At 45.9% G+C, this 15,648-nt stretch overlaps 1 protein-coding gene and 1 pseudogene across 1 annotated transcript; one reads left to right on the forward strand and one right to left on the reverse strand.

The window, feature by feature from the left end:
* Positions 1-418: 418 nt before the first annotated feature.
* LOC118826073 (C-type lectin lectoxin-Enh4-like) lies at positions 419-8,976 on the reverse strand (the record flags this gene model as incomplete). Its single annotated transcript, XM_036596960.1, has 5 exons — positions 8,919-8,976; positions 2,276-2,314; positions 1,975-2,189; positions 827-986; positions 419-558 (listed from the first exon to the last, which is right to left on the reverse strand). Coding segments are annotated over exons 2-5 (552 nt in total), but the record flags the coding sequence as incomplete, so codon positions are not given.
* Positions 8,977-15,012: 6,036 nt separating this feature from the next.
* LOC118826782 lies at positions 15,013-15,190 on the forward strand (annotated as a pseudogene).
* Positions 15,191-15,648: the final 458 nt, after the last annotated feature.

The following is a 15,648-nucleotide window of genomic DNA, read 5'->3' on the forward strand; positions in this document are numbered from 1 at the left end:
GTTGTGTATTTTTTGTTGGGTGTGAAAATAAAGAGACATGGCTGTTGCAACCCTCAACCCTGCCTCAAGTTTCCTTTCTTCATTGAGGGTAGCACAGGCCATGCTAAAATCACTCTAAAAAGAAGCAAAAAAGGTCAATCAGTATTTGTTTCACCATCAATATTTAGCTGTTGACAGATATAGAATCCTCTGTCTCACCCTTAACAGTGCAGATGAAGTTGAGTTTCTGATTCTGTGGCAGACTGACCCACTTCTTACTTCCAGACTGCATCGCTCCTGATCTTTCTCCTCCACTGCAGTCTTCCTCCCCTGTCCCGTTCCCCGGAGCCCAGTTCTGGTAGCAGATGAACTCTCCTCTGATCCAGAACCAGATATTCAGGGTGCAGGTGTGACGCAGACCCATCCACACATTAGCAGTGGAGGCATAATCAACAGCTGTTTCCACCCATTTCTGAATTTCCTCAGTGTGAACAGAGACCAGATCCACATGATTCTCTCTGCAGTATCTCAGAGCTTGTCTCCACGTCTTGGTCTGATTAATCAGGATGAGTGGAAGCTCTGCAGAAAAGTGAGAACAAAGATTTAATCACCACATCAAATAGTTCAGTTGTTTTTGTTCATATTTTAAAATGTTCAGTTTTGGTTAGTGTACTTTATCTGTAAATGTTGATTTCTCACTTCATCCAGATTCACTACTTAGATACTTACATTAAAGCACTGAGTCAGCGTAACTGCTACAAACACAACCATTAAAGGTGAATGAACTGGATCTGTAACAGATGATCTGCATTTCATCATCTTATTATTACTATTTACTATTACTCACTTTTATAGCAGATAAGTGGATTTGGCCATTTGCAGTCTGCATCATTCCACTTGTATTCAGGGCTAAACAACTGCACACAGTTGTCACCCACAGGGTTGTTTGGCTCTCCAGTGTTCCAGTATGTGTATGAGGAGTTACTCCCATCTGACCAGATCCAGCTCTAGAAACACATTAATATCTGATCAACATTTTAAACACTGACCCCTCACTGCTCATCATCACACTCATATATGCATTTTAATAATTAGCTCTTCAGCTATAGAGATTTTCAGTTGCATGTTTTCAGCCAAAGTTTTTTTTAAAAAGGGCATAAATCCATAACCAGTGTATAAAAGTGGAGTGGGTACTTCTAGAATATATAAAAAAAAAAACACTGATTGATAAATATAATGTAGTTTTGTCCATGTCTTCAGCAAAGTAATAAGTGTTGAACAAAGCTTTACAGAGTGTCAAACTCAAATTACTGGGGGAGCCACTAGTTAGGTGGTCTTCTCTAACGGGGTTTGGATGAAAAATGTGAGCAAAAAGTGTCCCATCATTTTAACCACATGAGACAAACATTAATTTATGAGGATCTTCTTCTGTTTCTACAAACCACATATAGTGTTAGTAATTACAAAAGTTATTAATATTATTATTATTATTATTATTAGTAGTAGTAGTAGTAGTAGTAGTAGTTTTCAACTAAATCAAACAAATTTACAGTAGATTTATATGGGATTCTTATTGTGAGATTAATGAGTGAAATTATTGCGAGATGAATTCACTGAATTCTTTTGCTAATTCCATTCATTAATTCTGACACACTGTCTACCACACTGATATGAACGAATCTACAAAAGCAGATTTTATTCTGAACTAGAAGTTAGAGTTAGTTATAGCTAATTATGAACATGCTGCATCAGGTTTTGTCCCTCTTGCCTTGCAGTGCTGTGTTTTTGGTTTTAACATTATAAGATTATCTTTGGTCAGATTATGTTTTAAGTGTATAAAAGAAACTGGAGGAGTGGTGATTTATGAACACCTGATATTTCTGCAGAGTTTTAGTCACTGAAAAAAACATACTTTCAAGACCTGCAACCCCCCTGACCCCTCTTTAGTTTCATTACAGTCACACACCTTCTGACCGTGAATAAATCTAAATGTACCTGATTTCTTACAGTGGTGTTCTGTCTCAGTCCTATCCAGGATTGGTTTGCTCTCCCATTGAGAAAAGCTATCAGAGCGTTCATTTCCTCTTGGCTCTCAATGGTGACCAGGTCAGTGAATTTCTCTCTGCAGTATTTCTGAGCTTCAGTCCAGTTCTTAGTTTCATTCACCACATGAAACTGACAAGTCCCACAGAAGGAGAGAGTCCACAGAGCTGTAGAGATGAAAGCTCTCATCAGCATGACAGTACAGTAATGAAGCAGCAGAGAGTTTTACAGATGATCATGAAGCTACACTGACCTGAGAAAAGCAGGATCAGATACAGAGCTGAACTCATGACTGTGGAGAACAAGAAAGACACAATTCACACATTAAACACCTCAACAGTCTTTATAACCAGCACATTAGATCATGCTGCTTAAGTGACGTTATTTTTAGTAACAGAATCAGACATTCGAGAAGGGCAGAGAGGCTCCAGCATGGAATTCTCTGAAGCTGAAGGGGAATTCCACCAATTCCACAAATATAATTAAATTGTTGTAAATAAAGTCAGAGTGGTTTGATGTCAAATTGTTCAATTTAGAGAAAAAGATGTAACAATACAGAGAAACAGACCAGATTTCTTTACAGTGGTGGTGACACGAGGGTCACCATGTCTACAACACAAATATTGCCATTTTATTTATAATCCAAAACAACCAATGCACCTACAGTGAACTCCTGAGTTTTTATGTAATGCTGATGGTGAAATAGTTGTAAAGATGAGGGGAAACATTATTATTTGGTATTGCCATAAACTGCTCCCTCCTGGGCCTGTGAGGTAGTGCTCCAGCTCCACCCTGACCCCACCCACTCCTCCATTTCACACACCTGCAGATCATTCTCTGGATTAATTACTCTCCTACTCTCCTCCTATATAATCTTTAGTTAAGCCTGGTTGTGAAGTCTCTGCATTTTATCTGTGTTCTGAGCCTGGTTTCATCTCGGACCTGCAAGCTACCTACATGCCTTTTCCCTATTACTGTCATTGTAAACAACTTAGACACAGTCAGTTTCTCGATAACAGCATTTCACATCTGATCACTCTGAACAAGATTGAATTATGCATAAATGTTGAAAAATTGGTGCAATTCCCCTTTAAGGAATGTGATGCTGACACATTCAGAATTGTAAAACGAAACATGAACGAGTAGCCAGAGATACACTTTAAGGTGTAAAAAAAAAAAAAAAAAGTTTTTTGTATTTTGTTGTAAACAGTGGATATAAACATGGACTGCTTTAGCTTTCGGTGGAATAGATGAGTTTAATAAATATCTCTGGAGAATCAGACTGAAAACATCATAAACATGCAGCCAAATGTAAACGGCATTATAAATTTACAAGAACAGCAGGCATTCATTTATCTGACCGAGTACTCTCTGGTCAGAGTCATTGTGTCATTACGTAATAAAGCAACTTCAGAGGCTGAACGCTTATGCAGAAATTAAGAATAACTGCAGATTTAAAAGTAAAAGACAGACAACAAAAGAAGAAGAGGAAAGAACCACAGTGACAAAATGTTCCACAGCCTGAGAGAAGAATGACAGACTGTATTAGTGTTACGGGACGGCGGGGAGGCGGACCCAAGTGCAGAAATGGAAACAGAAAAAAATGGAAAAATGAGTTTGTGGCACTGGGTTGTGAGTCTGAAACATGCATATGAGGTGACCCAAAGCCAGGTTCGAACTGGTAATGTACTGATCGGCGCTTCATGGCGTTACCACTGTGCCACTGAGGAGCACAGGTGACTACTGGCAAAAACACCTCAAGGAAGGGGGAAAAGAAAAGGTGGAGCCACATGGAGGGCGGAAGGCGTAGCCGGTAGGTGACTGGGTTGATCCGCCGGTCGATCTTAAAGGGCCCCACATATCTAGGCGCCAGCTTTTTGGTCTCCACACGGAGCGGAAGGTCCTTGGCCGAGAGCCAGACCCGCTGGCCTAGCCGAAAGGTGGGGGCTGGGCGCCTCTTGCGGTCTGCCACCTGCTTTCTGGCCTCGGTGGTGACCAGGAGGGAAGCACGGGCCTTCCGCCATGCTCTCTGGCAACGCTGCACAAACTGCTTCGCAGCAGGGACCCCAACCTCGCGCTCCTCTTTGGGGAACATGGGCGGAGAAAACCCAAACTGGCACTCAAAATGGCGACATGCCCAGGGACGAATGCCGGAGAGTGTTATGGGCATATTCCGCCCAGGGTAGATACTCCGCCCATGAGGAGGGGTTGGTGGAGGTCAAGCACCGCAGAGTCCGGGCAAGGTCTTGATTGACCCTCTCAGTTTGGCCATTGGACTCTGGGTGGAAGCCGGAGGAGAGGCTCACAGAGGCTCCCATGAGCTGGCAGAAGGCCTTCCAAAAACGGCTAGTGAACTGGGGACCCCGGTCAGACACCAGATCACTAGGCATCCCGTGAACCCTGACCACGTGCTGTAACAGGAGCTCCGCTGTCTCCTTGGCAGAGGGAAGCTTGGGTAGGGCCACAAACTTACATGCCTTGGAGAAGCGGTCCACGAGGACCAGGATGACCGTGTTGCCTTTGGAGGGGGGTAGACTCATGACAAAGTCCAGGGAGACGTGAGACCATGGATGTGCAGGGATGGGCAGTGGGTGGAGGAGACCTTGGGGCCGTGACCGGGGTGCTTTGCAGCGTGCACACGTCTCACAAGACGCAATGAAGGCACGGATGTCCCTCTCCATGCTAGGCCACCAAAATCGCCTGCGCAAAAAGTCCAGGGTCCTAGCCACCCCTGGGTGACCTGAAAATGGGGAGGCGTGCCCCCATAGCAGCACCCGTTGCCACACGGCAGCAGGCATGTACAGCTTACCGGGGGGACCGCCTCCAGGATCGGGCTCCTGCCGTAGGGCCTCCCTGATGGCAGTCTCCAGCTCCCAACGGAGTGGGGCCAAGATCCGAGGAGTGGGAATAATGGGTTCCGGGGAGGGGTCAGGCCCCGGAGGTGCCCACTGTCTGGACAGAGCATCAGGCTTGGTGTTCTTAGAGCCTGGCCTATAAGACAGCAGGAAATCAAAGCGGCTAAAAAACAGTGCCCATCGGGCTTGGCGAGGGTTGAGCCGCTTTGCCTGTTGGATATAGGCCAGGTTCTTGTGGTCGGTCCAGACCACAAAGGGATGTTTAGACCCCTCAAGCCAGTGCCTCCATTCCTCCAGGGCGAGCTTCATGGCCAGAAGCTCCCTGTCTCCGACATCGTAGTTGCGTTCAGCTGGGGTAAGACGAGGAGGATGGGCGTATAAACCCCAGCTCCAGTGCTTCATGGATGTATTCATCCATGGCAGCACGTTCAGGGGGCGAGAGTGCAAACAACCGGCCGCGGGGTGGTGTGGCACCTGGGAGCAGGTTGATGGCACAGTCGAACTCCCTGTGGGGTGGCAGAACCTGGGCCTTCTCTTTACTGAAGACCTCCTTGAGGTCCCAGTAGTCTCTGGGGACCCCTGAAAGGTCGGGCATAGCGGGACCCTTGAGGGAGGGCATCCCTTGGAGGGGGCCAGGGTCGACCAGGCAATGACCGTTACACCGGGGGTCCCATGCATATATGGACTGTGTCGACCAGTCAATGCGAGGGTTGTGCTGCCTCAACCAAGGGAACCCCAACACAAGTTGCAAGTGGGGGGCTTGGGTGAGGTACAGCACCGTGCTCTCACTGTGGGGGCCCACTCGCAAGGTGACTGGCCCAGTGTGATGAGTGACGGGCCATAACCGGTAGAGGACATTCCAGGGGCTCAATGGGTAGGCCCAGCTCAGCAGCCAACGTGACATCAAGAAAGCTTTCTGCTGCTCCTGAGTCAACGAAGGCCTGCAAGGTTGTGTGTTGACTGGGCCCCCATGAAAGTTTTACTTCCAAGAAGAGCCCCGAAGTGGGGGAAAAGGACGACTGGCCCCTCACCGGTCCCCCTGGCCCGTGCGTTTCCCCATGGCTTGCTAGTATTGCCAGGGCGTCTGGTCTCAAATGATTGAGGCCCAGAACCGCGATCAGGCAGCCCAGCACTACCGAGTTGCATGGGCTCAGGCAGGTCCCTGCTAGATGGTGACCCGGCTGGAGAGGGGCGCCAGGGGGGACGGGAGACAGGAGCACGGGAACCACCTCTCCGGTCCAAGTCTCTTTGACGCATGCGGGTATCCAGACCGATGCATACGTCATAGAGACCCTCTAACGTGGAGAGCAGCTCCCGGGTGGCTAGTTCATCCTTGAGCTTCCCGTTAAGTCCCTGATGGAAGATGGCAGTTAGCGCCTCCTCATTCCAGCCACTTTCAGCGGCCAGGGTATGGAACTCGATGGCATAATCCGCCACCGAACGGGCTCCTTGGGAGAGGGCCAGGAGGTGGGGTGCAGCCTCCCTACCCCCGATGGGGCTATGAAAGGTCGCCCTCATGGCCTTGACAAAACTCTCCCGATGCTGTGTCAGGAGAGTCCTGCTCCCACAGCGAGGTGGCCCAAGCCAAAGCCCTACCGGTCAATAGAGAGATCATATAAGCCACTTTGGACCTCTCTGTGGGGAACCGGGAGGGTTGCTGCTCAAACACCAGAGAACACTGCAAGAGAAACCCTCTACAGGTCTCTGGGTCCCCAGCATATCTCTCTGGATTGGCCACCAGAGCATCACCCCGGATCAGGTCAGCAGGGGGGGTGGAGTGGGAGCTAAGGCAGGAGCAGGGGCAGCTGCAGCAGCACTGGCAGGCTGAACCCCCTCGGTCTGTGCCCTGACCAGAAGGGTCAGCTGCTGCATCATGTCTTGCAACAGCTGCTCATGCTGGCCAATAACGGCACCCTGAGTTTGCAGGGCAGATCTGATGGGATCCAATTCTGCTGGGTCCATGTTGGTCACACCTTTCTATTACAGGACGGCGGGGAGGTCGGACCCAAGTGCCCATTGTGGCACTGGGTTGTGAGTCTGAAACATGCATATGAGGTGACCCAAAGCCAGGTTCTAACCGGCAATGTACTGATAGGCGCTTCGTGGCGTTACCACTGCGCCACTGAGGAGCACAGGCAACTACTGGCAAAAACACCTCAAGGAAGGGGGAAAAGAAAAGGCGGGAAAACGACGAACGGCAGACAAATGAGACGCTGAGAGCAGCGTGCTCAAACAAAGGCTGAACTAGAAAGGCGAAAGGACAGATAATAGGAAACCAAAAAAACACTTCCCCTCCAAGAACGAAGGGAAGGCAGACCTTTTTTTTTCTTTTCTTTTCAATGCCCACCTTGGCTAAGTAGCTTTGGGACAGTTTCTTTTCTCAGCCCTCTTTTCTTTTTCTTTTTTAGTTTTGGGGCAGTTTCTTCTCTCAGCCCTCTTTTCTTTTTTTTTAGTTTTGGGGCAGTTTCTTTTCTTTTCTTTTCTTTTCTTTTCTTTTCTGACACTAAGTACCGTACTGGTCACCCCTCTACAAAGGTGTGACAAACACCACTGTTTGCCTTGACCTTAAGTAGAGGAGTCCGCAGGTGTGTCGCGTTGGGCCTAATCAGCCCGCGGACTTCTGGGAATTGGAGTTCCCTGAAGTTATGGCCCTGTGCCGCCGTCGCCCTCTGCTGGCAGCAGGCGGGGCCGGCTGAACCCTTACAACTAGAAGTGAAGGTGTAAGAACAGGTTCTGGTAGTTAATAAACAGGTGATACTGAACTCTGATTGGCTGATGTGGAGAGGAGCATCACCCCATGTGAGATCAAACAAAATGAATATACACTATATTGTCAAAAGTATTCACTCTTGGTGATGTAAGGCTTGGATGCAGCTGCTCAGCCATGGAAACCCATTCCATGAAGCTCTCTACACTGTTTTTGAGCTAATTGAAGGCCACATGAAGTTTGGAGGTCTGTAGCGATTGACTCTGCAGAAAGTTGGCAACCTCTGCGCACTATGCGCCTCAGCATCCGCTGAACCGCTCTGTCATTTTACGTGGCAGACCACTTCGTGGCTGAGTTGCTGTCGTTCCCAATCACTTCCACTTTGTTAAAATACCACTGACAGTTGACTGTGGAATATTTAGTAGTGAGGAAATTTCACGACTGGACTTGTTGCACAGGTGGCATCCTATCACGGTATCACGCTGGAATTCACTGAGCTCCTGAGAGCGACACATTCTTTCACTAATGTTTGTAGAAGCAGTCTGCATGCCTAGGTGCTTGGTTTTATACACCTGTGGCCATGGAAGTGATTGGAACACCTGAATTCAATGATTTAGATGTGAACTTACTTTTGGCAATATAGAGAACATGCTATAGAAATGTAAATTTAACATGTTAAACAGGCACAAATCTGAAGACTTTGCTGGTTTATGTTTCACACCGTATGAATCAAATACATTTAAAACAAAGAAAGCAAGAATAACGTTCAGAGAAGGTATAAAACAGAGTAATATTATAAGATTTTCTAATAAAATTGTCCTCTGCAATGGGCTTAATAGTTCTAAATGTTTATCTACATCATCAAACTCCCAGATGCTATCATCTTAGCAAAAATCATAAACATACTTCAAAAGTAGGTTATACATTATGACCCACAGCTGCAGCTTAAAGTCACAAACTGCAACATAGAACACATTCTGAGAGCAACAGTATTTTATCTGAACACAAACCTGTTAATCTGGAGTATAAAGAGACTGAGAATTGTATATATTGAACTGAGAAATGCATATATATTACATATGGTACAGTATGGAGAGAGATTAAGCCTATTCACAGTTCTGTGTAGTCAGATTGAGCTTAATCCCTGTCCTGTAAACTGACCTCTTCTGTAAGTACAGCAGTTTCTCCTTCATACCTTTTCCAAGCACTTTGCTTTCGAAAAATCTAATATATTTATTTAAAAATTCAGCTTCAAATTAAGAATAAATGCATTCACCCAGACAGTATGTTAAAGCTCAATAACAGAGATTAGAGTTCCTAAAGGTGTTTCTTACCTATTACTGCTGGTACAGTTGCTCTGTGTGTCTGCCTCCTGCTGATTAGTGTCTGTGACCTGAAGACACACTAAAGCCACAACAGCTCTTTCTTTGTTTTTGTGCATGTCAGACTATTTTAATGTTGATTTACATGAAGGCTCACCTAACAATGCAAATGAATGAAGACACACAGTAGATACACACATCAAAAGATCGAGTTAAAACATGAAACAACTTTCTCAAAAAACTTTTTTTTCAGCAAAAGCATTTCACAGTTGCTCTGTTTGTTGGAAATAAAGGAAAATATAGAAAGTTCAAACAAGAATTAAGAATGATGTACTGTGAGTGTTCAAGGGTCAGCAATGCCAGAGTGGCTAATCTGGAGAGTTGGGAGAATTCTCGGTGGGCCAACAGTGTTACTGTGAGCAAATGTATAAACTCACACACATAAGCACAAGAACAATCAGATGCACTATAAGTGTGTGGCAGTCGACCCAGGGGCATCGACGATGGCCGCGAGGGCGGGAAGGTGGTGCCCAAGCCTCGCACAGCCACAAGGGAGGGAGGGAGAACAACGACAGCCACTAGAGGTATAAAGGTGGCACATAAGTCCTGAACTCCGCCTCCCGGGCCCCGCCTCCTGTTTGCAGCGAGGCCGTTAGACTATGCCTCTATGATAGAAGCACTGGTAAAACAAAGCACCCTCCCAACACAAGACTAAAATACAAACTACAACACAGGACACATGATCAGTCCTCTCCCTCTTCAGCCATCTTGAAGGCCTGTTTTAAAACATAGGCTCTTTCCCCAACCGCACCAGCCAGACCTCTGATTGGTTAGAGGTCCTCCTCACATGACTGTTTGCAGAGCTGTGAAGGAAGAGACCAGGAGAGAGAGACACACATGCAAACACAAAAAAACAAAATACGTAACATTGGTCTTTCCCCATGGCAGTGACAGTGGCACCATGCCACACTGCACACAGTATTCAAGGTGTTTCCTGGCCAAATTTTCCAGATATCGATCTGATCAAGCATTTGTGGGATGTGCTGGAGCCAGTCCGATGTGTGGTGGCTCCATCTTACACCTTACAGGAAGTAAAGGATCTGCTGCTAATGTTTTGGTGCCAGATGCCACAGGGCACCTTCAGAGGTTTTGCAGAGTCCATGCCTCGAAAGGTTCTAGCTATTTTGGTGGCACACAAAGGACCAACAGCATATTAGGCAGGTGGTCGTGTTTTGGCTCATTGGTGTAGTTGTAGGATATAGGGGCTTTGTAAAGCACTCATTCTACAGAGTACTTGGCATCACTGGGGGTGCCAGATGTCTTTGGATTAGGAGGGGTAATCCATGAACTATCACTGCTGGAATGCAGCTGCTGGCTGAATAGGCTGTCTGATAATGGAAGACCAGAAACACTCATTAACATTTGCACTCAAGTGGGAGGGGGCAGGGCTTTCATAGAACCATGAAGAACAGCCTTTCCCTGCATGGGCCTTTTGGATTGGATCTTGGCCCAGCTTAACTCAATGAGAGTCTTATGACTCGTGTTAACCAACTAACATATCCAATAATAAAATACAGTTGAACTCTTTTTGTCAATGAAGAGCAGTGATGTGGATGTACTAGGTAACTGCCAATACCTATACCGATAGCTGGTGACGGCTTGGATGAATGCAGCTGTAGGATTTGCATTAAATTCAAAATTAGAACTGAACTTTTTCTCCAGAAGTGTATCTCAGCCTCCTGATCTGAACTGTTCTCCGCTGTGTTATTTTTGTATTGGATTTCAGGAACAAGAATTCAGTAGAACTGGATGTGTTCGTCCCTCTTTCAAACCTGCAAGCTGATAATGATCATAAGGCCACCTGCTTTGCATGCTGTGTTATGTAATGAAATATTCACAGGTAGAATTCACATGTATCATCTCTTCATAGGTAATGAGAGCATATTTACATAGCATATTTTAGCACAAAGGTACAAAGTGGTGGAAATGTGAGAATGTCAAAATGAAATTACTTGCATATAACCATTTATAGATCACAAAATACTTTGAAATTGAAAAATAAATAAACAAAATAATTGCACAATTACATTTTCCAGCAGCCTGACTGAGGAAGATTGCCACATACAGTGACTCCCTTTCACTGGCTGAATGGCACCTGTAACTACATCATACTGCAAAGTAATACAATACCTTATCATAACAGTCAGTCCTTGGGATAATGGCTAGTGCTTTAGTTTAACCTCCAAGTGAGTTGATTCAAGAGTAAACAAAGTGCTGTCTTCATTAATATATGAATTGTTGGATTAATCATCTGAGCAAAGTTTAAACAAAGAAATCACTGATAAGTCAATACAAATATGATTCTACCCTCTGCTACCCTTACTGCTCTTCTTAAAAGAGCCCCAAAAAGGCAGAGGAGGCCTTTTCTGCACTCAAAACTGCTTTCACTACTGCCCCCATTCTCAGACACCCTGACCCATCATTACCTTTTGTTGTAGAATTAGATGCATCAACACATAGCCATTGAGTTTGTTTCAGATCTTCCATCATCAGAGGGTTACACTACCATCTTGACTATCGTTGACAGGTTTTCCTGCAGTGTTAGATTTGTACAGTTCCCTGCCATTTCTGATGCTTTTCAGATTGCTAAGGCCATTCATAACCACCTTTTCAGGAATTATGGTATTCCTGAGGACATTCTATGAGACAGGATTCCACAATTTGTTTCTAGAGTATGGGAAGGCTTTTTCCATAGGCTATACCAATAATATGCGATATCCAGCTGTTTTGTGTTGTGTTTTGATCATATGCTCCATTCTGACTGCTGCATTTTTAAAGAGCAATTTATTGCATAATATCTATAAAACAGTGTGTAAATAAGTAGATTTGACAATTAGTTTTATATGTGAGACATCTCATAGGCCTGGATTGTAACTCAAAGTCACTTATGTTTAGCAGGCTGAGTGTTCTCCACAATGGACAGCTATTAGCTCACAAGAAGCTTTAGAGTGTGCCATCATAGTGGAGTGGACTGGAGTTTGCATAAATCATGATTATGGAAACATTTATGGTTATGAAGCTAGGAACGTTAATTTCATCAGCTAGGGTGTAAATTACAAAGACATAAAATCTGCAGCTGTGCTTTTTGAGTGTAATGTAGCATCAGTGACACAGAGTGAATAGGGAAAGGCAGCAGGGTCCAGCATGAGAGTGGGACACTGTATTTAAGTTAGAAGCAATACCTTGCAAGGAAACTATTTTAAAAGCCCAGGCTCTATACTAACTCTAACTAATCATATGACAAAAGAACAGGTGATGCAGACCAGTATTCAGGTGAGTGCTAAGGATGATTGGAACACTGTGGTGGGCAGCAGGCATGTGATCTGCCAGAAGATTCTGGGAGTTCATGGATGCATCAGAGCTGGAGGGATGCATGACAGTACCCCCAAAGAGTCCAGGACGACCACCACCCACACTACTGGGAGCCTGCCCGGGAGGCACCTCTGAGACAATGACCAGACAGCAAACCAGGGAAAGCCCTCTTTGGGCGGCCACCAGGACAAGGAGTGGGCTTATCCCACTGTGGAATGATGAACCTCAGGTCGAAGATATCTCCAGCTGGTACCCAGCACTGCTCCTCAGGGCCATTTCCCTCTTAGTCTACCAGATACTACAGTTGGCCCCCCGCCCCCTTCTCCTGGAGTCCAGCAGCTTGCAAACAGCATAATCTGGGGTCCCATCAACCTTCCTCTGAGGAGGGGGTGCATCAGCGGGCGAAGCCTCATCCAACAGACCTGGGACAACAGGTTTGAGCAGAGAAACATGGAATGAGTGAGAAACCTGGTAACAAGAATGTAAATCAAGTCGACAGCCAAACTCGTTCTCCTCAGAATCAGAATCAAGCTTTATGGGCCAGGTATACTTACACATACAAGGAATTTGGTTTTGGTTACAGGAGTTCACAGTGCACAGTATCAGACAACCATAGTGAATAAAATAAAATAAATATAAAATTAAATAAAATACAATAAAATAAAATACAAAAAAAAATTAAATTCCTACCATCACTCACTCATAAACACACACACACACACACACACATACCTGTAACCTTTACATTGTGCACCCAAAGTATGGGTCTAAAGTTAAAGTGCTGAGTGCAGCAGCAGTTAAAGGGTGTATAGTGGCAAAGAAAGGGATCCAGCTGATGCAGGAAGTTTATCCTCTGCTGGGCTCTCTTGATGATGGAGCTGATGTTGCTGTCCCACTTCAGGTCCCTGGTGATTGTTGTGCCCAGGAACTTGCAGGACTCCACTGCCACCACAGTTCTGTCCAGGATGGTGAGTGCTGGCAGGGTTGGCGGGCTCCTCCTGAAGTCCACTGTCATCTCCACTGTTTTTGCTGTATTCAGCACCAGGTTGTTTTGGTGCTGTAGTGTCATCTGCATACTTCAGGATTTTGAGGGGTCCGCGGAGGTACAGTCGTTCATGTGCAGTGAGAAGAGCAATGGTGAGAGTACACAACCCTGTGGAGCAGCTGTAGTGATGATCTGGATGTTTGAGGTGAACTTTCACAACCTCACCTGCTGCAGGGGGTCTGTAGTCATTCAATCCTGTGATGGTTGCTTTCTTGGGAACTGGTATAATGGTGGAGCGTTTGAAGCAGAAAGGTATGACACACAGCTCCAGTGATTTATTAAAGAGTGCTGTAAAGACTGGTGCAAGACGGTTGGCATAGGCCCTCAGACAGGAGGGTGATAACCGTCTGGTCCTGGTGCTTTCCTCACTTTTTGTCTCCTGAAAAGTCGATGTACATCCTTCTCGCAGATCTTCAGGGCAGGCTGAATAGATGGCTGAATGACAGGAGGGTGTGAATCTGTGCTGAATGGGTGTGTGGAGCTGGGCTTTTCAAACCTGCAGTAAAAAGTGCTAAGCCAACTGACGATCACCCATTGTCTCGGGGGGGGTGTCCTTTTGTAGCTGGTGATGTTCTGCAGGCACTTCCAGACGGTTGATGGCTCATTTGTGGACATCATACTACTCAGCTTGTTTGAGTAGCTCTTTTTTGCATCTCTGATTTCTTTGTTGAGTGTGTTCCTTGCCTGATTGTATAGAGCCCGATCTCCACTCCTATATGCTGCTTCTTTAGACTGGAGCAACTGTTTCAGTCTGGCATTAAACCAGGGCTTGTCATTGTTATATGAAGCCTGAAGCCTTTCTTTAGTCTTGGTGCTCCACGTCTTCACAGAGCTGACTACAGGTTTGGCACACTTCAGCTTCTGCCTATAGGTTGGAGGGAGGTGGATTAGCAAGTGATCAGAGACGCCCAGAGCAGCACGGGGAACAGAGCAATAGGCCCCCTTTAACACAGTTTAGCAGTGATCTAAAATATTACTCTCCCTGGTGGGGCAGATAACATGCTGTCTGTATTTAGACAGTTCGCTGGTGAGTTGCGCTCTGTTGAAGTCCCCTAAAATGATAAAAAACAGAGTCTGTGTGTTTGAGCTCCACCCTGGTTATCTGGTCTGTGAGAGCGCGCGGCACCTCGTACAATAGATGAAAAAACTCTCTCGGACAGTAAAATGGTTTGGAGTTCATAAAAAGTGTTTCCAGGATAGGGCTGCATGTTTTTGTTAACACTGTGACATCTGTACACCAGCCTTGGTTGATGTAAAAGCAGATTCTGCCGCCTTTCTTCTTGCCCGAGAGGTTAAAGCCGTGGAGCTGGAGCGCGCTGTCCGGGGTCGACTCAGTGAGCCAAGACTCAGTGAAGCACAGCACAGCAGAGAGAGAAAAGTCCTAGAATGCTGGAGAGCAGTGTCCACGCTGTCAGAGTTTAACCAGCGCTCCAGTGCGCTTCCCGCGTCTGCGTGTCCGTCTGCATCTGTGTCTGCTGTAGAGAGCAGCCGCTCTGCTCACCAAAATGCCCAAAAAGCAGTCAGAAAGTGAAAAGTCAGGAAAAATGCCTTGTGGCATGGACTGCCTGATGTTCAGCAGATCTTCTGTGCTGTATGTGAGTGAGACTGGTTCACATATAACAGTACAAACAAACAAAACATGACGGAGCTCCCAACCAGTATCGCCGTCTGCGGCACCATCTTGGATCTATCGCTTCTCGGCCTTTTGGCTAAGATTAAGTGTAGTATCTGTTCTTATCAGTTTAATATCTGATACATCCTCTATATGAGGACTACATATTAAATTGATTTTTAGAACAGGGAGACGGAAGAGGAGCTTGCTCCGTCCGCTCCACGGCTGGTAAGAGGTGGCAGTCGGCTTGTTGTTTGTAGCGTCGAAGAACCACGGTGGGCAATGAAGGAATGGGAATGAATCTTACACTTCGTGGGAAATTATCAACAACAGTAAGTATAATAGTAAACCCCTAAGGTATGGGTAGATCGGTGATGAAGTCAAGGGAAATGTGGGATCAGGGTCTGCTGGGGACAGGTAGTGGCATGAGTTTGCCAGTGTGTGGTGTCTTTGGTGTTTTGCATTGGGAGCAAGATGACATGAAGATGCAAATGTCATTATGCATAGTCTCCCACCAATAATGATTGGCTGTTAACTGCTGAGTTCTGGTCTATCCTGGATGGCCTGAGGTAAGAGAAGAGTGAGCCCAAGTGATGAAACGATTTTGAGAACGAACTGAGACAGTACATACATGTTGTCAGCCAGACACTGATAAGATGGTCATTCTTTGTGGTGCTTTCTCTATTTTTTCGTCTATTTTTGGGGATTGAGAT

This window comes from Colossoma macropomum, unplaced genomic scaffold, assembly GCF_904425465.1.
Source record: "Colossoma macropomum unplaced genomic scaffold, Colossoma_macropomum, whole genome shotgun sequence".
Classification (NCBI taxonomy): Eukaryota; Metazoa; Chordata; class Actinopteri; order Characiformes; family Serrasalmidae; genus Colossoma; species Colossoma macropomum.